The sequence below is a fragment of the Diorhabda carinulata genome, chromosome 9 (assembly GCF_026250575.1).
Source record: "Diorhabda carinulata isolate Delta chromosome 9, icDioCari1.1, whole genome shotgun sequence".
Lineage (NCBI taxonomy): Eukaryota > Metazoa > Arthropoda > Insecta > Coleoptera > Chrysomelidae > Diorhabda > Diorhabda carinulata.
Window position 1 is genome coordinate 16340816 of NC_079468.1, and position 25858 is coordinate 16366673.

The window sequence follows — 25858 nt, forward strand, 5'->3', positions numbered from 1 at the left end:
TCCAAAACGATGCTTAATCCCTTTGAGGAGCGAAAAGATGCATTGGGTGACATTCTTCTTCTTAAAAAATAGTCACGTGCTCTTCGTATATGTTTTAGTAGGTAGAAAAAACTTGTTGGTTCGGTTTATTACTATGCATAGAAATTTACCGACTGTAAAAATAAGAATATTGGATTGGCGATAAAGTAATTTCGGTTTTGTAGTAAAAAATAAAACACTTTATCAAAGAATAAATAGTGTTTTATCAATTATATACTCTCCATTTTGCTCAATGACCTTTTGCCCATGTTTCTTTCAGCTTCTTGATTCCGCACTCATTCTGGTCCTTATCAGACTGAACCACGTCATCGTCATTTGTGACCATTCAAAGAATTCTGCAAACTTCGAAATAAATGGTAATCAGATGGTGCCAAATCAGGGCTGAATGGGGGATATAGCATAATTTCCCAGCCAAGCTCCAATAGTTTCCCACGAGTTGCAAAATACGTGTGAGGCCTTGCATTATCATGGTGGAACACTAAACCTTTCCGATTTGCCAATTCTGGTCGTTTTTCTTTGATTACTTCATTCAGTTTCATTAATTATTGGCAGTATACATCAGAATTGATAGTTTGGTTCCTTGGAAGCAGCTCAAAAAACACAACACCTGCGTAATCCTACCAAACTGACAGCATAAGCTTTTTTTTTGTTTTTCAGCTTTCGATGTGGTTTGTGCTGATTCATCGGGTTTGCTCCACGATCTTTTTCGAAATATGTTATTGTACAGGTCCAATTTTTCATCACCAGTGATGATTCTTTTCAAAAAAGGGTCGTTTTAATTTCGTTTAAGGTGCATATCGCAAATGTTTATTCTTTGTGTTGAATGAATTTCTTTTAATTCGTGAGGTATCGATATATCAAGCTTCTTAACTAGCCCAAGACATTTAAGAGTTTTCCAATTGTTGTGGCCGATACATGAAGTCTCTTCGCAACCTCTCGAACAGTTATATGACGATCCTCTTCAATTATGGCTTTGATTTGGTCAGTAATCCGATCAGAACGTTGCTCATCTTTGAGGAAAAAATTTCCATGTGCGCTCTATTAAGCAATCAACAACATGAACTTCACATATTTATCTGAGAGCCGCAGCAGCTTTCTTTCCTTTACGGAAATAAAAAAATAAGATATGCTGAAAATGTTGGTTTCTGTACTCCATTTAGAATTAACCCACAAATTTAATAAAAATCACGCACTACTTGATTCTGAATTAACGGCAATGGACCAGTATCACGTGGCAAACGGCAAAGTACAGCACTAACATAAGTTATTTAAAAAATGAATCAAAGATCTCTATCAGCAAAAAGCGAAAATACTTAATTGCCAACCTTATATAAGGTTTCTCTAATAATAGTTTCTCTGTATATTTATTTAGGTCTTGAAGGAACTCATTTCACAAAGATTATCACAGGGATTTCAACTTATTATCACGAACGACAGCAAGTTCAGTTCGAATAGTATGGCTGGACTGAATCCTAAGATGAGAGCTAGTGTTGTAAGAAAAAGTCCTACAGAGAATGATGAAAGTTACTTTTTGTCAATAGGACGTCTATTTCATAAGATTTCCCTCTCTGGTAACACCATAACTGTCACTAGGTACCGACCAAGGTAAAATATTTATTTTTCAACTCATTCGTCACTCTAATGTTAATTGTTAATTATTTGTTAATTGAATATATTTCTTTATCATTGTTTTTGAAATGTTATTTCAAGATAATTAGTTCCTCTCAATGCAGTTTTTACCATGAATCGAAATTGAGGAAATCTTAATTGAATAGCTCCATCTTTAAAAATCAAAGGTCTTTTTTGATCGACACGATGACATGAATTGAAGTTTAAATATTTTGAGGATCAAATTGATTTTGTATCCAGTTTGTTTTTTACATTTTTTTTATTTAAAGCTTCGAGAAACTTAATTTTATTATTTTTTTTTAATCTCAATCGTGAATTTTATTTGAAATAATAGGAATTGAATATTTGGTTCATAGTTTTAGTACAACAGTAATGCCACATAATGGAAAAAAAATTGAATATTTCAACTTTTCTTGTTACTACTCTATCTAAATATTCCATAATTAATTGTACTATAAAACTTGTTATGGATAATTCCATAGCACAGCTATCAAATCCAAGATGGTTGTATGACATTAGAGAAGTAGCGAGTCGGAAATGATCAAAAAAGTTACAGTCTGAACAAATTATCTCCATTAACACTTAAACTACTATATTTTCCACTGTGAATTTTGTCTTAATCGTACAGATATATTCCCAGAGAAAAATTTTACAGCAAGAGATGATAAAGCTGAAAGCATTGATTTTTAAAATTATTCAAATAGGCGGAAACAAGCGCTGGTGAAAATCAAACTCGTATAAATTTTGTTTTTGGAACCCTAATGAAGAGTTTTTCAAAGTTACACCAAAATCTGAAATGAGTCGGCAACAATTTCTCTTATTTTCAGACGATTTTATATGGAATGACTTATCACCATACGTACAAATAATAAAAATAATATAATATCAAAATAGAAAATAAAAAAAAATAATTAATTAATCTAATCCTTGAAACAGAATCAAATATAAATAACCAATAAATAATTTTTTATTTTTCGTATACTGAAAAAATTATATAAAGTCATAAAGACCGAATTCGAGCCCAAAATTTATTAATTGGAATAGAACTAAAATAGAGAACATTTATTGAAGAAAAGTAATAATATATTGTAGGCATCCATATCCAGGATTCAATTATCAATACAGATACCGCTTCCATGCTCCTTGGCACGATAATTATGAAGAATCTTATTCTACATTTGCCACAGAAAAATTGGAACATTATAATTGGAACTATGTGGATCATTATGTATGTACAGGTGGTGATACCGAATTTGTTTTGGTGGATGCTTTAAAATATTGGAGGTAATAGATCTTAGAGACTAATTGCACATAAACTAATGTTTATATTTATGTCAGTACTTGCAATATTTAAATTTAAAATAGAATCTATTATAAAATTTTCAACGATTCAATGATATAAGTAATTTGATATTTTATTTGCTTTGAATAAAGTTGGTATTTCTTTTGTTCATTATTTTGATTGTTATATATTGATTGAACTGTAAGTTGTTCGGTTTTACGGAGAAACAAATCAAAATATTGCAAATAGTGATATCTAATTTTACTGTAAGATTTGATTGATTTTTTAAAAATATTTTAAAGGTTTAGAGTATATCTGATACCCCTAAACAATCCAGGAACAAGAAAAATAGTGGATGGATCTGAATACTGTGATATTTACCAAATGCAATCCTCTTCGGAACATCAACAGATGGTTGATGGTCTGATAAAATTTATAGATACGGCTGTGAATAAAATAAGAAGATCCACTTTAGCAAAAAAACCAAGGGTTTGTCATCATTTTCCTAATGTAGTAGTCAATAATTTCACAGGCGTAGAAAAAAACAAAACTTCTTTAATGAATAAAATTTTGTTGATTTGCATGTTTTAGCTGCTTCTACTATTGTTCTTGCATGTTGTAGATGTCACTGAATATATCTAGCATTCCTCCACCGGCTCAACCTAGACGTAACAGTATGAGCAGTTTTCAGGTATAAACTTATTATGACTGTTATTTTTGTGAATTCTGGCAAGAATTAGCAATACAATCATCTGTTATTTTCTTATATATATGTTTTTTTGTTTGATGAAACTCGATAATATGTCCATTCTATATAAGCATACTTTTATTTACTTTTCAAAAAATTGTCGTTAGTAGCTGTCTTTTTGCATATTAGAAATAAAAAATGACGAAATTGTTGACGAGTCGTATACATTATGAATATTCACCTACCAAGTTTTAATGCTATGGAATTTTCAACTATTATATTATTTCATGTAATTTTGAACTATTATTATAAATATCTTTTCTGTCTATTACGGCAACTTCCATTTTCAAATTTCAAAATTCTTGAGACTTAATACTGAGATAATATTGAGACAATATACTCCTTTATTTTTAAGTCAGCTCAACATGTATCTTCTCATTTTATTTTTATAACTAGAGTGTCTAGGAATTCTTCCTACATATACTAGATGTAATGTTATGTCCATCTAATTTAGCTTACCTTTATCGAAAAACTCCTTTATTTTTAAGTCAGCTCAACATGTATCTTCTCATTTTATTTTTATAACTAGAGTGTCTAGGAATTTCCCCTACATATACTAGATGTAATGTTATGTCCATCTAATGTAGCTTACCTTTATCAAAAAACTCCTTTATTTTCAAGTCAGCTCAAAATGTATCTTCTCATTTTATTTTTATAACTAGAGTGTCTAGGAATTCTTCCTACATATACTAGATGTAATGTTATGTCCATCTAATTTAGCTTACCTTTATCAAAAAACTCCTTTATTTTCAAGTCAGCTCAAAATGTATCTTCTCATTTTATTTTTATAAGTAGAGTGTCTAGGAATTCTTCCTACATATACTAGATGTAATGTTATGTCCATCTAATGTAGCTTACCTTTATCGAAAAACTCCTTTATTTTTAAGTCAGCTCAAAATGTATCTTCTCATTTTATTTTTATAACTAGAGTGTCTAGGAATTCTTCCTACATATACTAGATGTAATGTTATGTCCATCTAATGTAGCTTACCTTTATCGAAAAACTCCTTTATTTTTAAGTCAGCTCAACATGTATCTTCTCATTTTATTTTTATAACTAGAGTGTCTAGGAATTCTTCCTACATATACTAGATGTAATGTTATGTCCATCTAATGTAGCTTACCTTTATCGAAAAACTCCTTTATTTTTAAGTCAGCTCAACATGTATCTTCTCATTTTATTTTTATAACTAGAGTGTCTAGGAATTTCCCCTACATATACTAGATGTAATGTTATGTCCATCTAATGTAGCTTACCTTTATCGAAAAACTCCTTTATTTTTAAGTCAGCTCAAAATGTATCTTCTCATTTTATTTTTATAACTAGAGTGTCTAGGAATTCTTCCTACATATACTAGATGTAATGTTATGTCCATCTAATGTAGCTTACCTTTATCGAAAAACTCCTTTATTTTTAAGTCAACTCAAAATGTATCTTCTCATTTTATTTTTATAACTAGAGTGTCTAGGAATTCTTCCTACATATACTAGATGTAATATTATGTCCATCTAATGTAGCTTACCTTTATCCAAAAATTCCTAAAGGTCCTATGAAGATATACTGTAGTACAGAAAAACAACCCTACCAACAAACATAGTACGTTGTCTAAATCTATAGAGATAAATTATTCACTATATAAACCTACCTTTTTTATTGCTGTCATAAGTATTCAAGGGGTAATATTGCTTGTTAATTTTTTTGTGTGTCAGTTTTTTGCAAATTTTACGGTACAAGTATTTTTATTCATTCAAAAAGTATTCATGGGTGGTGCATAGAGATATAGAGGGGGCATGTAAAAACATTCAAAATGAACACAGATTTGTAAAGGTAGACAATCTTCACAGAAACGATTGGATTTATGTCTTATAAGTGGTTACAGGAATAGCGTTAGGACAGGACGCGGTGGTGCCACCACCCAGGGTGCCTGCGCTCTTTGAACGAGTTCTTCTCAATCATTAATATCCAAAGTTTCCTAAGATTCAATAAAATTGATATCCCAAACTTTGGTCTTTCTTATACAAAATAAAACACATTCCGGAAACACTTAATATTGACAAACTCAATGGAGATCTCCAGTTGAAGTTAACTGTAGATTCTAAATCAGATATAGTTGGTTGTGCTTACAAAAACTTTATCCAAATGTATGGAATATTAATAATAACGGTTGCTAGTGAGGGAAGGACTTAATTTGATATCTATAATTTACAATATGTACCTCACATGTACAAACTTGGCAATTTTGTAAATCGAACATACTAACATAATTCATCGATAGATACTCTAGAAAAGTCAAATTTTATTAGTTTTTATTAACTTTGTCTATTTTACTATAAGTTTGATAAGCAATTAGGTGGCACTGGACTTCGAAGTAATGCAGAAACATCATCAGAAGCTTTTTGAAGCCAGCCTGATTCTAGGCTATATACCCAAAATATACAAAAGTAGTGTTCATACCAAAAACGAATAGAAGACCAGAAGATAAATCAAAGTCTTATCGCCCGATGTGCCTCAACTCCTCTTTCTTAAAAAACCATAGAGAAAGCCTGAGAACAAACCTCAGAAGTACGGCTCACGCAAGAAAGCCATTTCACACAATTTGCTTATCAAAAAGGCAAGACCACCACTAGTGCACTACATTACCTAATGGGAGAAAAGGGTCTTGAGAGCAAAGATATTGCTCTAACAGCCTTGATCGACATAGAAGGAGATTTTACAACATTTCACATCAATGCATCAAAAGAGCGTTGTTAGAAGAACAGGAAGTGGAAATCTCCATTCTCAAATGGACCGAGGCGATTCTATAACATCGTATAGTAATGGTAGAAATAAACACTTTTTTTGTGAAGGGCTGTCCACAAGGCGGAATTTACTGTGGTCATTGGTAGTGGACAAAATCCTCACTTATACTTAGATTTAGCAGCGCTGGATTTACAGTTCTAGGCCACGAGGATGATCTATTAGTGGTAGTAAAGTGCATAAACCTTGCCCAGATGCATATGGCCCTAAACATATTTAAAAACTGGGGTGATGAAGAGCAACTCTCGATCAACCCCAGTAAGACAATATTAGTCCCATAACACTTACTTAGAACAAACACTTAGACAAGGTAATTTCAAAAGCCAATCTAGCCATATGGACTTATTGCAAGCTTGTTGACAAGACATAGGGACTAAAGCCTAAGTTGGTATACTGGGTATACCAAACTGTCATCAAATCCATAATCATATACGTAGCACTTGTTTAGTGGTTTAAAACTGAATAAACAACAGTTCAGAACAAACTGAACAAGATTCAAAGGCTAATTTGTCTAGGTATTATAGGGGCGTTGTCAACCTGTCCCACCGCAGCCTTAGAGGCGCTACTGAACCTGTCTCCTCTTCACCTAATAGTGAAAAAAAAAGGCATTTAGCGACGCCCACAGGCTAATACACACAGTAAAATTAAAGCCAGGAAATTCTAGAATTGATGAAGCTAGAAAGCATTGACAAACCAATGGGCCAAATTTGCTAGCAATAAATAAATGTGTTCAGCAGTGTTTGGATAGAAACCTCTCTAAAAAGGCATTCACATTCTCTCAGATAGCCAAGCAGCCTTGAAGGTCCTAAAAAGGCGCGTCCAAACTAGTGTGGTAGGAGTGTAACAACAAATTCTAAAAAGTTACACCAGGCAATGAGAAAGCAGACAACCTTGTTAAAAAAGGGCGACTCCTTACCTAGGACTCGAGCTCTACTGTTGTCTCAAGAGATGTAACATCAATAACGAACTGAACGGATGGCTAAAGAATCAGATGGAGACTTACTGGAGAAACATTTCAGACCTAAGACAATCTAAAAGACTCATAACCATTACAGCTAAGAAGTCTGAAGAACTTCTCGTGATCACTTGAAACGACATCAAACTGGTGGTCGATTTTCTGACAGGTCACTGCATCTTGGGATGTGGGACACAAAAACTTCAAAAAATAGCCTCGTTTGGGAGGTGTCTAGGTATTTTGGTAGCAGAACAATGAGATGTACAAAATATCTTGTAGGTATAGGTGCAGAGTGGCTCTAAGCCAAAACGACTTTCCAAACAATATACAATCTAGGGGGCACTATAGATATCTTTACCACAACCTTGGTAGTACTAAAACCGGCAATGAGTGATTGTTATGTAGAGTATGTTTTGAAATCCGGTAATATTCTAAAATCTTGAATTTTATATTAAATAAAAAGGTGCACAAAAGCGAATTTAAACAAGATTTTTTTTTGTAAACCGTCTTAAAGTTTGTAAATTTATTGTAGAATGCTACCTTTATACGAACTTTTGGATAAAGATAATTTAGATGGACATACACTACTGGTCAAATGTTTCGCCCACCCCATAATCATATGAGCACATGTTTCTATTTTGTTCGTGTACGAATTGTTTTGTTTCTCACGATTTCAGACTTGTAACGTTTTAAAATGGGTAAAACCAAGGAACTATCGCTTGTAACTCGTGTATTAACCACAAGTGTTCATTAGTATAGGCAAAAGTAACCGTTTCATTGCCGCCGAATTACTATTTGGACTACAACGTGATAAAATATGCAACCACCAGGAGCTTTGGCGATAGAAAACGTTCAGGGCGGCCTCGAAAAAACCCCAACCGCTGAAGATAAATGTATTGTATTGATCAGTAAACGTGATCAACGACTCACTGGCCCAGAGATAGCAGCTTATATCAATGAATCTAATGATCTGCCTTTGAGTAATTCTACAATGAAAAAGAGATTGAGAGAAGCGGGATTTTTTGGAAGGGTGACAGTGAAGAATCCTATTTTCAGACATAAAATGGCAGTGGGCTTAACAACATAAAAATTGTATGCATGAAGAGTAGGAGAGAGTTTTATGGAGTAACAAGTCAAAGTTGAACGTTTTTGAAACTAAGAGAAGAGTTTTTGTGTGCATGTAAGAGGAGGAATATATGTTAGATCCACGTGTCATACCGAATGTAAAACACTGCGGAGGCTCAGTGATGGATTGAGGATGTTTTGGAGTGGTAAAAATTGGAAGGAATTTTGAGGGAATAAGAAGAAAAAATATTAAAGGAATATGTAGAACGTGCTGGCCAGCGCCTGATTGGCAGAAAATGTGACTTCCAGTATGATAACGATCCCAATGTGTACAAAGAGTATTTGAATAAATTGGAAAGGGAGAATGTTCTGAAAGTAATAAATTGGCCGTCACAGTCGCCCGACCTTAATCAATAAACAGTGTCATACTTCCACTTCACATCATTGTAATATCCTGAAAAACGAATGGAACCAAATACAATTGTTACAGAGAATGCCAAAATTATGCACTATATAAATAAATTACTATATTCTTGTCTATGTTATAGTTAAAACCCGTTTTCAGTTAATTTTAGTTTAGGTAAAACTAGTTCTCACAAACCTCTTCAGTTGAAACTAGTTTTTACCAATCAAACTAAAATTAACTACATCTTTTTATTCTGTTATATCATAATAGTATTGTAGGTCCAAATACACTGCATGTTCGGAGGTAAATCCACTATTGAATGGAGTCCCAGGTGCAACTTTGTCTCTTCGCAGTGCTACTGAAAAATCATCCACCGACTCAGGTGGATGGCAAGGTTTCGTAAAATGCTCCTGGAAACAAACAAATAAAAATAATATGCCACGGGATTTTATTTTAAAAATTCTGACTTTTTAGTGTTCTACTAGATTCAAATTTCAAAACAATACATTTTTCAACTGGAAACACTGTTTTCCATTAGTAGAACTTATTAATGCTAGCTAGTAACTAGTAAATTCTAGTATTTCCTAGTAAAAATGTTGAAAAAACTAGTTTTATCGCCGAGGGTACTAGTCAATACTAGTTTAGACTAGTGGAAACAAGTTTTTACGGAATTTGTTTGTGAAAACTAATCTTCCCTTGTCAAAACCAGAATTAACTGAAAACGGATTTTAACTGTAATATATGTTCTTCAACATATAGATATCATAATCGATCGTATTGATTTTATTTCTTGTGTATCACGCAAACTGTAGGGTGGGCAAAAACTTTTTACCGATAGCGTAAATTTACATCTGATATCTGTAGCTCACATTTGGAACGAATGTTTCTGGACATCCCATATATAACTATAATTTCTGAGAATCTAAGCATCATGTTACATTTCCATTGTCCGGATTAAGGTGAAGACTCTGGAGAAATTTAATTATAAACATGCTGATGCCAAAAAAACATCCATCCAGTTAGATATATATCTCACTCATCATTAACCAGTAGATCGTTAACCAGTATTTTAATTTATTGCTATTAATTATTCACCTAATGAAAATTCATAAAGAATATTGCTTGTTGAGTTTAGGATTTTGAAAAATTTTTAAATTTTTCTTTACCATAACTTAATGAAGATTGAAGGTAATATGACTTTATATATATGTAATAGTAGATATTGCAATAGAGTGTCCGCTATTTCCCAAATTGGATTTTTTCCGGAAACGCTCTTCAAATTTTTAGGTTATGACCCAAACCAAAATTCACATTTTTGTACTTAATTTTTTCCACTGAAACAAATGTAGTTAAATATACTGGAACAACTATTTCTTGTAGGAAATTTAACGCTCTACAAAAAAGATCTAAAGGCTTCTTTCGATAAAATTTACTATTTAAAAGTTATTCAACGATAAAGTTGTATTCATAGTTAAATTCATCATTTTTCTATTCTTTATTTATTATCGCTTTTTGTTTGCAATAAAATCGTGGAGTAACTTCAATAGGCGGTATATATATTACATAGATTTGAGTTTTTACATAATTTTATTTTTTTAAATTTGTGAATTTAAGGCAATTAAAAAAAAAAAGCTAAACGCAAACACGTTTTAAATTTATTCGTTTTGTAATCTAAAGCCAACTGTAAGCAACCTGAGAGAATTTCATGTTATTTAAGTCTATAACCATTATTTATGAACTAGATACACAGCTGAAAAAAAATCTATTAAATATTTGTTTATTTATGTGCCTTTTTGGTATACGTACCTCGTGCAGCATTATCTCCAATGGGATTTTTGAACTTTTTGTAGCTATTTTTGTTCCACTGAAGCAAATGTAGCTGAAAATACTTGGACAGCTATTTCTTGTAGAATCTAAAGTATATTATTGCTTATAAATAATCGTATCTAAATATTTATAGTAATTTTTTAATTTCTTCAAGTTTTTTAGTTGCAGTAGGATATTTGGCACTGTATTCACTTATTACTTGAATCAAATAATGTTTCACCATATATATTGATAATATACCGTTTGAACGAATCGAACTCTGAATTTTCACAATTTTTTATTGCTATAACCATTTTATTTTTAATGTTAGCTGATATGTTTGGATCAAAACATGCTGATGCAGCTGTTTCAAAATTTAAATACCACAAGGAATTATTAAATTTATGTAAAACAGCTTCCGAAATTTTTTTATCAATTGTTTTGAAGAAGAACTTTTGAAAATTGTAAATTAAAATTTGGAGATAATGCTGCACGAGGCACCGCAAACCAAAACGCATATAGATAAACATAATAAATGAACAAATATCTAATATTTTTTTTTTTCAGCTATGTATCTAGTTCATAAATGAACCGTTTATTTCAGAAACCCGTCAACTGACATTTTTATCAAAATTGACATTGAGTTTAGTGCAGAAACCCATCAACTGGCGTCACTTGACGTGTTTCTGTAATAAATTTTAGCTTCGTCTTGTGGTAACACTGATATTATTATCGCTTAACCTGTTGTATAACTGTTTATATGTGTTTGTTTACGCCATTATACAGTTAGTTGCTGTTTAGAGGTTAGAGGATAAAGAAATTAGGCGTAGAACGAAAAAAGTAACAGATTGCTATGCTGGTACAAGTGAAAATCAAGCCTCAAAAACAAGAAACACTTCTTTTCAGTACAATGTTAAGGGAATTTCTTTCAGTAGAGTTGCAAGACTGATTCGTGTATTAGTTCAAAATAAAACACCTACTGACATGAGAGGCAAAAACCGCAGCGGAAATGCCATCGAAGGTGACATTTGTGTTACTCTCCTTAATCACATTTCTGGATTTGAGGTCAAAGAAACCCACTATGGGACCAAGAAGAAACAATACTTACATGCAGCTCTCAGTATTGCAACAATGTATGAAATTTTCCAAATCCAACATCCTGAATTGAAAGATAAAGTCAAATATAGTTTTTACTATAGGTATTTGAAAAAAAATTTCAGCTTATCATTTGGACGTCCACAGGTTGATGTATGCAGCCAATGTGAGCATTTCAAATCCAAACTAAGAGACAAATGTTTAAGCGAGAACGTTAAAAGTACCGTACCAGCTTAGCAAATAGTCCACCTGCGCAGAGCTAAGAAGTTTTATAAGAAACGACAAGACATGACTAAAAACAAGGATGAAGAAACAGTATTACTTTGTTTTGATTACATGCAAAACCTTCCGCTACCGAACATTTCAATACAGGAAGTATTTTACATGCGTCAGCTCTGGCTGAATGTCTTTTGTGTTCATGATATGGAAAAAATAAAGCAAGCACGTATACTTATCATGAAGGTGAAGCCAAAAAATCACTAGAAGAGGTGTGCTCTATGTTATTGCACTATTTACAAAATAATGTTCCTGCTGGAGTGAAACACATTCTTCTTTTCAATGATGGCCCATCAGGGCAAAATAAAAACCAATGTGTCGTGCGTTTTCTCATGCGTCTGTGTGATGTTTGAGTCTGTGATCCATTACTTTCTACTAAGGGGACATTAATTGACATGGGTGACATGATATATAGTTCAATGTGTGGTGGCCCCTTTATTATAAACAAATGTAAACTCAGATGAAACACATGGAAGAGGAAAACAAAATCCCTTTCAAAGTCTCGACCTACAAGGAATTCCAGTACAACAAAGCTTGTCAAGGTAAAGTTGTGGTTAAATACTTTATTGACGGGTTTGTAACTTCAACCTTTACCTTGAAGAAATACAATGCTGTGCCTGAACTCCCAGTAACGCTTGCCAACCCGTCTGGAGAAGTACCAATGAATGAAAAGAAGACTGATGACTTGAGAAAGCTCACCAAATATACCACAGGCTATAAATCTTCTTACGACAACATTCTCCAGTGGCCTACTACAAAAGCGCAGTGTAATGTTGACGTGGTGTACGAAGATGAGTAGTGCCATAGATAAAAAAAAATGATAAAAGTTAAAAATTTAATAAAAGCTGTTTATTAGTCAAATCTATGTTATGTAATGGTTATAATAATAAATTTAAGTTTATATTGTTGTGTTTTTAATATTGAACATCCTACTTAGACTTTAAAAAATCAAATATTGCTAATAAATGGCCATGAACACGAATTTTACTGCAGAAACCCGTTAAGTAAAACATTTTTTACCTTCTTTTTTCAAGACAGTAAAAAAAATATACATCAACTTCAAACGCCATTAGTTTTGAAAGGGTATTAAGGATTACTCTGTTTTTTTAAAGCAAATATCAACATTAATACAACAGCTAATTAGTTTTATTCGTTTTTCAAAAATTTTAAAAAGTGCAGTTAACGGGCATCTGAAATAAACGATTCAATTAATGGTTATAGATTCAAATGAAATAAAGATCTCTGAGGTTACTGAATACACTATTTACTCTACCACTACACCAACACTCACAATTACACTGTCTGACGCGCGTTTCGATAACTAAGTTAACATCTTCAGAGACTGAAGGTAAACTCTCAGGTTGCTTACAGTTGGCTTTAGATTACAAAACGAATAAATTTAAAACGTGTTTGCGTTTAGCTTTTTTTTAATTGCCTTAAATTCACAAATTTTAAAAAATATAATTATGTAAAAACTCAAATCTATGTAGTATAAATACGGCCCATTGGAGTTACTCCATGATTTTATTGCAACCAAAAAGCGATACTAAATAAAAAATAGGAAAATGATGAATTTAACTAGGAATATAAATTTATTGTTGAATAACTTTTAAATGGTAAATTTTATCGAAAGAAGCCTTTTTTTGTACAGTTGTTCCGATATATTTAACTATATTTGTTTCAGTGGGAAAAAATTAACTGCAAAAGTGCGAAAATCTCATGTTACTTAAATGGGAAATGTATTATGATTTGGGCACAGGTTAATGTGAATAGTAACGGCTGATTCTGATATCTTTTTTAGGTTATAACCTAAAAATTTGAGGGGGGTTTGCAGAACAAAATCCAATTTGGGAAATAACGGGCACCCTAATATTGGAATGTCTTATCTGTTATACTAATCAAATTATGTTTAAATAATGAAGAAAATTAATAAAAAAAAAAACTTGAGCTCAACTAGTAATGCAAAAACTATATTAATTGATGACATATTATGGTAACTAACATTTCTGTTTATTTCAGCTAGATTTCTGTTTTAAATATTAGTTTAGACGCTCGATTTATAGTTTTCATCAAACAAGCAAGCTTATAAAATACGCTTTGATTAGTCCGTGTAGAAACATTTTGCTTCACTTGCCATTTTTTACTTATTTTAGTTCTTGTATTTTTTATTTGTCTGTGTTTTATTTGCTGTTATCACTTAAATTGAAAATTTTATATTTTCTAAAACTCATCAATTTATGAGCTTTTGTAACGCCGACTTTTTTAGCTGAATTGTATTAGTTAAGGTATGATAAATTCATGATTTCAACCTGAGTTTTATGAAACTTGCACCTTTATTTTACTACCTAGATTAGTGGTTGATAATTCTATGATTTTAGTATATTTAAATTTATTGTGGTGATATAGATATCAAGCGAAAATAGAGTTTTCTATATAGTGTTTTATCCTTCCCACTCTGAACGCCGCAGGACAATTAAATTTGCTTGATATATCGTGTATTTGCTTTAACCCTTTGCACCCCTTCTCAATAACTCATAAGATATCATTAACTCCAGCACTATATTAAATACAAGTACATACACGTGATGTAGAAGAAAAATGAAGTAATTGCAATAAAACAACATTTATTTCGTAGCTATTTTATAAAGAAACGTATCTTAACTTATAAAAGAAAAACATAAACTTTAGGGCGTTAAATTCCATTTCATTTCAAGTGTGATATATTTCGAAACAATAAGTTTCGCATCTTTATTATTTTTCCTATCTATCAGATAGAAAAAAAAAACAATTTCAATTGTTGCTTTTTTGCGATATGTGCAGTCTTTTGTTTATTTTTGTTCCATGTGTTGAAGTGGAAGGTCTTTGAGCGATCTTCGCGTAGCGAGCTGATCGACTAATCTCTTGGCGACATTTTCCTCGCCATCAATTGAAGCCGTATAGTTGACTTTGGCTTTTCCACATGTTTCGTAACGAATCCAGCGTTATCGCTGGTTCTTAACAGCTTTTCAACCTTCTTATCTTTCCAGGACAATATCATCGTTCCTTCCTTTTTATAAGCGATTAATTTATTTGGGCCTCCTTATGGGATTAGGTATACCCTTGCGATTGATTTTTATTGAACTGGTTAGATAGCTTTTCATCTAATATCTCTCTTTATACATATGGTAACCTTGTGCATCTGGTAAGTTCGACAATAATTTGTGATATAGATGCAATACAATTTAGTACTTACAGCCAAATGAGATTTTATGAGATTATCGGAGGTATTTCCACCAGAATATGGGAGAACGTTGTACGCACGCCCAGTTTCTGACTCGGAAAAAACATATGTGCGTATGCCCCATTTTGTGGGCTTATTCGGGTTGTAGGTTATAAAAATAATTTCACTTTTAATTTTTCAAATGAAGTATCCAAATTAATCGATTTAATGTTCATCAAGGAGAAAGTGGCATTTGCACTATTAGGCCAATAATCATGGACATTTGGCAAAACCATAGTTCCCATATTCAAAATTACACCGATAAAGGCCCAAAATGTCTCTTTATTTCTGTCGCTCCAAGTATGCCATAGAGAATCTTTGAAAAGAGTTTTATTTCTCATTGTGCTCTTGGCGTAACTGTTTGTTTCTAACACTATTTAGTCCACTAACTCTTTAGTAAAATACAGCTTAAAAAATTGTGATGGTTGTTCGATGTTGGCGATGGTTCTTTATTTTCTGTTGAAAAATTGATTTTTTGTAAGGTATTGTAGCTTTTCGTGATATCACTCCATGGATTGCTGTCTTCTAAATCAGATTCAATAATTTCATTTCTTTTTTTTTTAAGTTACTATTATGTCACTATCTGTTTATTAATGATCTTCTAATAGTATTTCACTTAAATCGAGGCCAAGTAATACAAAATCGAGATCATCTTCCACATTATTTATTTCACAACTAACATCAAAATTTTCGCCTTCCATCTTCACCACACGAAAGATTAAGACGTTCTAGTTATAAGAAACTGAATAAAGCACTATAATGTAAACAGGAAAAAGTTATTACTAATACTAAGATAGATACATACTATTTCGCTTCCCTAACTGTCAAAAGTCAGTGTAATAATCTGTAGCTGCGACAGCCGATTTAATGTTAGCAATTTCATGTCGCAAATACAGTGACAACGGAGTGCAAAGGGTTAATGTTTATCACAAAAGAGTAAAAATTTAAAAGTTGTCAGTTCTGCTAACATACAGCTTCTGTCATATATTCTAGATCATTATTTACATACCCGAACAAAAAAGTAATTCATTAATACATTACAGTTTGTATTTTATTCAAAAATAAATTGAAATCATCTGTAAAAATACTAATAATTGTAGAATTGTTTAAAGTAACTCGACATACTGAATTGGAAAATATTTTGCGAAACATAGGAATATCAATGTTAACACCAACCAATTAACTCCTATCTGCTTTCAGTAGAAATCTATCATAAATTATAAAATATTATATTATTACACTGGATTCTTACTCCACTTTTTGAGCCCTTCTTTAGTGGCTAATTTTTTTAGCACCAATCTGTATCAAAACAATAACGTTGAGTCGAAAATATAGCTCGTTAATTGAATTAAGAGATTAGTTGTTACAAAAGGTTAAAAATAATATAGCTTGAAAAAGTTGTTACATCTTTTTTGCCATATATAAATAAAATGATAATCCCAAAAATGATCTTGACGATAATTTAAAAACAAATATAAAGATTAATAACAATATTGAACAAAAAGCCCAAATAACACATCAACCTCTAAACAATTTCTAATTCTATTATAATTAGTCTCGTCAGCTAATTAGCTCTATTTGTACCACAAATAATGGACCGAATGAAATCATGGATCAATAAACATCTTCCTTAAGTTCGAAATGCATCTAATTGGTATTCAGATTGTTTGAAGTTACTACAAGGAGCTGAATTGGGCATTTTAGGATCAGAATTTAAGCTCTATATCACTAGGAAAGGCATTCACTATTTTTCAGGCAGAATTGACAGCGATGAATACATGTTTTCACCTATAAAACACTCTAACTAATAAATATTCCAGATATCCTTTCCAAAAAGGGCGACCTCACCTTCTTTTGGACTATAGCGCTACTATGGTTTCATGAGATGTCACATGAACAACGAACTAAAAGGATGGCTAAAGGATCAGATCAAAGTTTTACTGGAGAAATACTCCAGCCTAAGACAATTCAAATTATTCATAACTATATCAGCTTAGAAGTCTGAAGAACACTCGAAATGACAGTATGACTCACGCACAAAATATCTTATCTTTGCAGAACGGCTGGAAAGCCAAAACGATTTCTCAAAAAATATAAATAATCTATCAACTGCTTTCAGCTAAAAAATTTACAATTCTACGAGTGCCGTTTTTTTTAAACTTCCGATTGCGTCTTGCAGACGATACGCGGACTGTAGAAAGAGGGCATGCGTTGTAGGCGCCTGCGAAACTCTCGCACTACACACTCCGCCATTGTTGACATTCGGACGTCAATCGGCGTTGTGTTACAGCCATTATTGATGCTCCCGCCAAGTGTGATTCATTTTCTACAGTGGCGATAGTGCTGCGGAAATTCGTGTGTATGGGGAAAACTTCATGAGTGATGGTGCATGAATGGTGTCGAAAGTTTAAAAATGACCGTAAAAAAACGATCCTCGTATGATAAAGATTCGTATATGTCTCAGTTCCAACACTACCCCAAAGTTGGATTTGAAAATGATGTGGGTTAACATTTTGTTTTAAATAACCTTAAACCTCAAGTTTATTGAGACCATGACTACTATCTTCCGAAACTGTAGATTTGTAAACAACAGACTTACCGTTTAAATATTGAGTTCACGGAAATGTTTCTGTAACTATTTATTTTTTGCTTCATCGACATTTTGGCAAAAAATGCTACTTCATCACTTAATTGGTTGCTCAGCAGACGCATTTACAAACTTTCCGTTTGAATTTTGAGGATTCTCTCTTGAATAGGAACACTCTCCGAGACATTTTTAAATTCAAAATTAGGAGGAAAGAGAATTTACATGATCCGCCCCATCAATATTAATTCAGACAACTCAGCCTGCTGTAGCCTCTTCAATTCGTCATTGAAATCAAGCTGAAGGCGCGCAACATGATTGACAATTCCATCCTGATCTTTTATGTGTTCATAAGAAAAGAAAGATTCCAGAAAGCCTATCTAATCTCTGACTTGAATTCAGCTCATATACAGAAATCAACTTGGCCCAAATATCCTTGACCGTTTCACAAGAAGACGTGAGTTTCTCATTGCTAGCATTCAGCGTATTCACCTAAAAGAGCTGAGCAAGCGAGTCCTTGGTTTCGAATTCATCCTTACTGGAACCATCAGCAGCCAATGTCAACTTACCATTTAGGACATCCAAAACCTTGTGATGCTTAAGCAGTAAGGTGATTTGCCTTTTCCAACGCGACCAGTTGCTTTGATCCATCATTTTCTCAATTGAAGCCTTGAAATCAAATGATCCTGACGTGCTCACGATCAACTATCACACAGTCACATGCCAGTTCACAAAACAAATTTGATTAAGGAACGTCTATGTATTCAATATCATTTTGATATTGGCTTTGAAAAATAGTTTATGGGTTGTTTGTTCTTTACACTTTATGACGCAATACTTTGTAAAATTTTTCAGTAAATTGAACTCTCTCAATATGCCCACTACACTCTGGTAAAGTTGAGAGGAAATCCCATGGAACGGTTAATTTGTTTACAATGTTTTATTTTACTGTTAGATTGGAATGAGTTGGTTGAAGATTTAATTTTGAAATTCTTATGCACCGTAAAACGTTTTCCAGTACTCTATAGAAGCATTTAAGAAATTCCCATAATATCCATATTCGTATTTTCAGACTATTGGATCAAGCTCTCCATTTCGAGAAAGATTGGGTAGCAACAGGTTGTCGGATAGACCTCGACCAAGGTTTGATTAATTTTACATTTGTTACAGCTTGGAGTTGCGGATTATGGGCATGCATACGTACCTAACAACTTCTTGTTTTTTTTTTTTGTTGATAATAGAAAACTCTCAATTTTCGAAATGTCTAGTTTTGATCGGAAAGTTACGTAAAAATAGACGTTTAGAAAGTTGAGAAATGATTACCTAATAATAGTTGTATTATAGTTTTTTTTTTAATTGAAGTTGTGCTTGCTTTCAGAGTACTGCATCACGATCTAGTGAGCGGTATATCGCACCTTCTACTAGGTAATTTAATACTTTTCTCCTCTTATTACTAATTTCATTATTTCATTCTATGGCAAATAATATTTTTATATTCCACAGAATAAAAATTTTATGGCCGACAGTACTGGAAGACAAATAATTATATAGTAGAAAATCTAGATACATATAAGTATAGAAAAAGTTGGTGATATACTCAACACACTGACACTTCACCAACAATTACGGTTTCAACAGCTAAAACATATTTAGTTTGTCTTACATATACACTAAGTGTTCTACGTCAATATAAATAATTCATATGGGGAAATCGGCATCATCAGAAAGCTGTAAAACAACAAATCCCCCGGGGTAGATTACATTCCTGCCGATCTCTTCAAATACGGCGGGAAGTATGTATGGAACGCCCTCTACGAATTAATCCTCTTAATTTAGAACACTGAAGAGATGCCAGATGAGTGGAGCATTGCAAGAATCTGCCCTATCTACAAGAAATGAGATAATGTGGTCTGTTTAAATCACACAGGGATCGCTTTGCTGTGTACCTCCTACAAAATACTTACCTGCTGGTTGAACCAAAAGATGGTAGACTACATAGAGAAAGAAGTAGATGAGTATCAGTGCGGTTTACGCGGTAACCGTTCCACTGTTGATCACATATTTACTCTCCGTCAAATCTTATATAAAACCTACAAGTACAATGTACAAGTTTACGACAGTATCCTCAGAGACCAGCTGTATAAGGACTTGGTGGGGTTTGGCGTCCCAAAGAAGTTGGTGCGTGAGAATGACAATGAGGAACGCTTCTGGCAGAGTGAAGGTATCGGGGTCTTTAGACACAGTTTTACTGTGAACACAGGCTTGCGTCAGGCAGCCCCACTAGCGATAACACTGTTCAATTTCTCACCTAGAAGGTGCCGCAAAGAGCATCCGGAAGAATCCTGGGGAACTATTAGCAATAGGCTCATGCAGCACCCACCTATGCGGATAATGTTGACATCATGGTACGAACTACTTCGGCTCTTTCAGGAGCGGTTGAAGAGTTCGAGCGAGCATCTGAAGCAAGAGGACTCAAAATCAATGAACAGAAAACTATGTACATAAGAACTTCAAGGAGAACACCGACCTCCCAAATCTCGTTCCAGGTCAGAGAACATCGCAAGGTAAGAGTTGCTGCGGCAAACAGATGCTTGTGAGCAGTTCAGAGAGCTTAGTTTAGAGTTTAGAGGTCTCTCATGAAGATGAAAGCTCACAATTCACAAGACAACAATCCGTCCCGTAGTCACATACGGACACGAGACATGGACTATGGCAACGACAAGTGAGCGGATTTTGAACTACGAAAGTTATTTGGTCCTGTTTGCGAGAATGGTGCGTGGAGAATCCGGAGGAGTGCTGAGTTGAGATAGATGTATGGCGAGCCAGATTTGGTGACGTTTATCCGGGGGGCGTGTCTGATGTGGCTGGGACACGTGGGGAGGATGCTTTCTGATAGATACCCGCGCAAAGTCATGTATGAATTTCCTGGAGGACGGCGATTGAGAGGAAGACCGCTTCTTCGCTGGCTGGAAGGCGTTGAGGCGGACCTGATCCTGATGGGGGTTTGACGTTGGAGGTACCATGCTCAGGACAGAAATATTCGACAGTATTGAGAAGGCGTTGGTTCTCAAAGGATCGTACCGCAGGTTAAAGAAAAAAGAAGCGGGAAAATGTCGCACTATATTTCATTCTAATAAAGCGATTTAAAAAAATTGATCTCTATATAAATGATTCTTACATCTATTTCAATACGTTTGTAAGGATCCAGCAATTTGTTTACATTGCAAAAAATTCAGTGTATATGTACGGTAAACTAGATAAGCTTTACTTTAAAGTTTCTGAAATTTCAATAAGAAACAAATATATTATTGAGCCCGAAGATTCCAGGAATTTAATAATAGTGTTCTTGCATGGTTCTTGAGAAAAAAATTGTTTCGGATTGTTTATTTACAACTTTTATTTTATTTTTTTTTTAATTTTGGGATCAACATTTATAGAGAAAAAAATTATTGGAAATTCAAAAATTTCGTAGGTAGTTTAAACATTTCAGTACGGCCGCCATATAGCGTGACGTCATGGGTATAAAATAAAAACTGAACATATGATACAAAGTAAATACGACAGTTATTCCCTCGATTATTCTAAAATAAGGGTTATTATTAAATTTTGACTAATGTGAAAAATGGTGTTGAGACATAAAGATTAAAAGTGTTGGTCGTTTTGACGATCATACGATATTAATTGTTGTTCCCAGAATCATTTTAATGTGAGTAGGATTCAAAATTTAACTTGGTTATGTAATAATAATTTAAACTATAAAAGATTTATCCACTTTATTCTTATATATAGAAAAATGTTTTATTTATACGTTACTAATAAATAAAAACTGTATTATAACAGCACATGCTATGTTGCCGGCAACGATAACCTCATGATCATCAAGTAGCTCAATGTTTTTATTAAACCTATGATGCCACAAGTCAAAACCAATAAGAATCGTTTTCTTATGTAGTTAAAGATTTGAAACTTTTGCAATTTTCAATTAAATATTCAGATATTATTTTTTCACTTTTAATTAAATATTTCACTTAAATAAACAAAAAAAAAATATTTTAAAAAAATGCAAGTACCCTATTATCATTGAAATAGTATAAAGCTTCAATGGTAAATAAATATAGATCAATCCTTACACTTGACTATTGGCAAATGAGCCGCCAAGAAAAACTATTGTATATAGTATGGAGAAAAATCTGCATAGGGTGAAATATAATCTTAAACTGGAATATTTGAACATGTTTGATATTCATATTGGACACACTGTTTACTTCCACTACGCCAACACTATTCCACTAGTTCTGTAACTCGGATATAAATCATCAACTTATAAAATGTTTGAAGGACCAGTCGGTGTAATTGTGAATGTTGATGTAGTGATAATAAACAGCTCGTCAGTGTAAATTTGTGATCAATATCAAAATATTGTTCCGACACACCTATCATTGAGGATACAATTTCTGGAATTGCTGCCTCAATTTCTACAATATTAGAATTATTTTCCGACGCTCTAAAGTAACTATTATATATTTTTAAATAAAAAATTGGTCCGCATAGTAGAATTTTTGAGCATTAGTTTTATTAGTAGGGTAGATAAGTTTGCTAAAAGCTTAAGTATAGGTGATGGTTAAGAAATATTAACTGATTCTAAAAGACTATTAATATCATTATTGTAAGATATAAAATGAGAAAAATTGAGTTACTAAATAAACGAAGTGTTTAAATGAAAAATTTTGCTCCCTTATGAACTGTTGCATAATTAACAAAGAGCTACTTTTCAGTTTTTCACGAATAATAAAGGGTCTCTGTAACATTAGTCCAGGATACTAAGGTAAAAATGAGGTATTACCTTCGATTTCCATGAACCTGCATCGATTTGCATGAAAATTTATAATTAAGCTTCACTTACAATTATTTTCAAAATCTACCCTATGCCGATATGTGCTTATTACTCTTAGGGGCGAAAACTACCCCTTATTACAAAAAATCAATAAAATCATAAGTATAAGCATTTAATGAGTAGAAAAATAATTTTAAGGTTTGAATTAAAGTTGTTTAATGTTTTAATATAGTAATTATAATTTTTCAATCATGCTTGATATATTTCATCCCTTATAAAGCACCGCCGGTTAATATAAAAATTAAAAAAATATATTTATATATCTTTGTGGTAGCTTACTTATATTGAATTGACTCTTTTTGTTTGTGTTCAACTCAAATATTCTGCATCCCAAATCTTCAACCCTTATAAATCATCCCTTATTTAAAAAAAATTGGAAAAAAAAATTTATAGACGTATTCACTCTTTTCGATTATTTATTTATTTTAAACGTTCATCTTTTCATCTGTTTTGACTTGAATGCTTTGTATATATAATTTTCAACCCCTGAAATCATCACCTATTTCGGAAAAAAAATATTTACAGGCGTAATTATAGAATTTTTTGATTTATTTATTTCAAGTTGACATTTTCCCATCTGTTTTAATTTGAATATTATTTATTTAAAATTTTCAACCCCTATAAATCATTCCTTATGACAAAAAAATGAAAAATTTATTTACAAGTTCATACTTTTACTTATAATACTCCAAAATCTACCTGCTCCGAAATTTAAAAAAATGTGTATTTAGTTTTTTGGCCATATCTCTGTTAATTTTCAACTAAATTAATCGCTCAAAACGTAAATTTATAGTTAATTTTATAACCTATAAGTTTATAAACATTTCAAATTTCTTCAGCCCTCTAATTTTGGAAGGACAACGTTTGAAGAGTTCGAAAATGGTATCAGTCATACGTTAGAGTACGATTTATACGATAATATGTCATTAGAAGTTACAAAGAAATTTAAAAAGCAAAATATTTGTGAAAAGAAAAACCAACTTTTTGATTCTTATCAATTTTAATGTATTTTGGAGGAATTTTGAAAAAAAGAGAAATTTTTAAAAAATTCGAAAATGATTTTTCGACTTTTAAACATATTTTTTTTTTCGAAATTATGAATCCTAAATCTTTCAAACTTTCAGAAATCATTATTAGTACTCAAATAGAGAAAAAAAAAATACCGGAGTATATTTTTTTTTTGGAATTTGGGTACTATTGCTAATGGTGAGAAAAAAACAAATCGATTTTATTTCGACCATAAATTTCGTAGTTTTTAAGCTAGAGCGTTCTACTAACTCTCATTTTAAAGCTTTCTAAAAGTACTTTGAAAAAGATTTGATGCAATTACCTTGAAAAGTTGACCGTTTTTCCGTTAGTCGACGTTGAATTTTAAAAAAATTTCTTTCGATGAAAATATTCAATCTTTAATAAATCATAAGTCGGTTTATATTATGCCTATAGTAAATTTTAAAAAAACCAATCTCTTTATTTTTATATAAGCTTCATTTTTGTTTGTCACACTTTTTCTGATAAAATCAAAAGTATTTGAGTTATTCATGAAAAATCTATTAAAAACGTGTTTTCTTCAACAAAAAACTATTGATTTAAAAAAAATGCTAAGAACATTTTTTGCTTAAAATTTGGTCCTCTATCAATTTCTGCGGTTATTTTCAATATAAAAATCAATGCAGTGGAAATCGGAGGTGAAAACCTTGACTACATTCACTATAGTCGAAAACGCAAATGAATATTTATTTCTTCACAAAGTATTGTGATGTTTTATGATTTATACACAGGTCTATACATGTCAATTGATTTCTAATTTCATAATTTTTTTCTCTAATTTATTCGCTTCAATTCTTATGGATTTTATATTACAATAATTTTGACTTTTTTATGTATTTCTTTATATCAACTTTCAAAAACCCGTTATTTTGATCCAAACAATCTATACGTGTTATTACCTTACTTATTAATTCAAAACCATTCATTTTGTTAACTTTATTTCGTGCTAAGCAGATCTAAGTTATTGGGAATTTAAGATGATTTGGAATAATCTGCTATCTTCATATTTTTTGCTCAGCTGTGGAAACTTTTCATCGTTTTCTTCGTTTCTTCTCAATTCGTTGAAATCTAAAAACGAATGTGTGACAATCTCGTTTGGAATCGAATATTTCTTTGGACCAAATTATAAGGTTGGCAACTAAGTACTTTCGCTTTTTGCTGATAGAGAGCTTGATTAATTTTTTGAATAACTTATGTTAGTTCTGTATTTTGCTGTTTGTCACATGATACTGGTCACATTGACGTAACTAGTAGTGCGTGATTTTTATTAAAGCTGTTAGTTGTGGATTAATTTTAAATGGAATGCAGAAACTAACATTTTCGGCATATTTTACTTTTTTATTTCCGTAAAAGAAAGAAATCTGCTACGGCTCACAAAGAAAGATGTGAAGTTTATGGTGTGGATTCCTTAACAGAGCACACGTGTCAGAATTGTTACAAAAAATTTCGGCTTTGGAGATTTTTTCCTCAATGATGAGCAACGTTCTGGTCGGCCTACTGAAGTTGATGATGACCAAATCAAAGCCATAATTGAAGAGGATCGTCATATAACTGTTCAAGAGGTTGCGAAGAGGCTTCATGTATCGGCCACAACAATTGGAAAACACTTAAAATGTCTTGGGCTAGTTAAGAAGCTTGATATTTGGGTACCTCACGAATTGAAAGAAATTCAGTCATTCAGCACAAAGAATCAACATTTGCGATTTGCATCTTAAACAAAATGAAAACGACCCTTTTTTGAAAAGAATCATCACTGGTGATGAAAAATGGGTCCTGTACAGTAACATAGTTGGAAAACGATCATGAAGCAAACACGATGAATCACCACAAACCACATCGCAAGCTGAAAAACAACAAAAAAAGCTCATGGTGTCAGTTTGGTAGGATTACAAAGGTGTTTTTGAACTGCTTCCAAGGAACCGAACGATCAATTCTTATGTTCAATGTCAACAATTAATGAAACTGGATGAAGCAAT

General features: G+C 32.4%; 1 protein-coding gene across 7 annotated transcripts in view; it reads left to right on the forward strand.

Annotated features, from left to right (window-relative positions):
* The window catches only part of LOC130898356 (GATOR complex protein Iml1), a 66626-nt gene that overhangs the window by 17931 nt on the left and 22837 nt on the right, over positions 1-25858 (forward strand). For 2 of the 7 annotated variants that reach the window (XM_057807621.1, XM_057807620.1), the window contains 5 exons: positions 1412-1644; positions 2761-2952; positions 3253-3439; positions 3573-3641; positions 19320-19366. In XM_057807621.1, coding sequence (XP_057663604.1) covers positions 1412-1644; positions 2761-2952; positions 3253-3439; positions 3573-3641; positions 19320-19366 — 728 coding nt within the window. Of the gene's footprint in view, positions 1-1411; positions 1645-2760; positions 2953-3252; positions 3440-3572; positions 3642-19013; positions 19085-19319; positions 19367-25858 lie in introns of all 7 variants that reach the window. The other 5 variants (XM_057807618.1, XM_057807619.1, XM_057807624.1 and 2 more) reach the window with 3 other exon arrangements.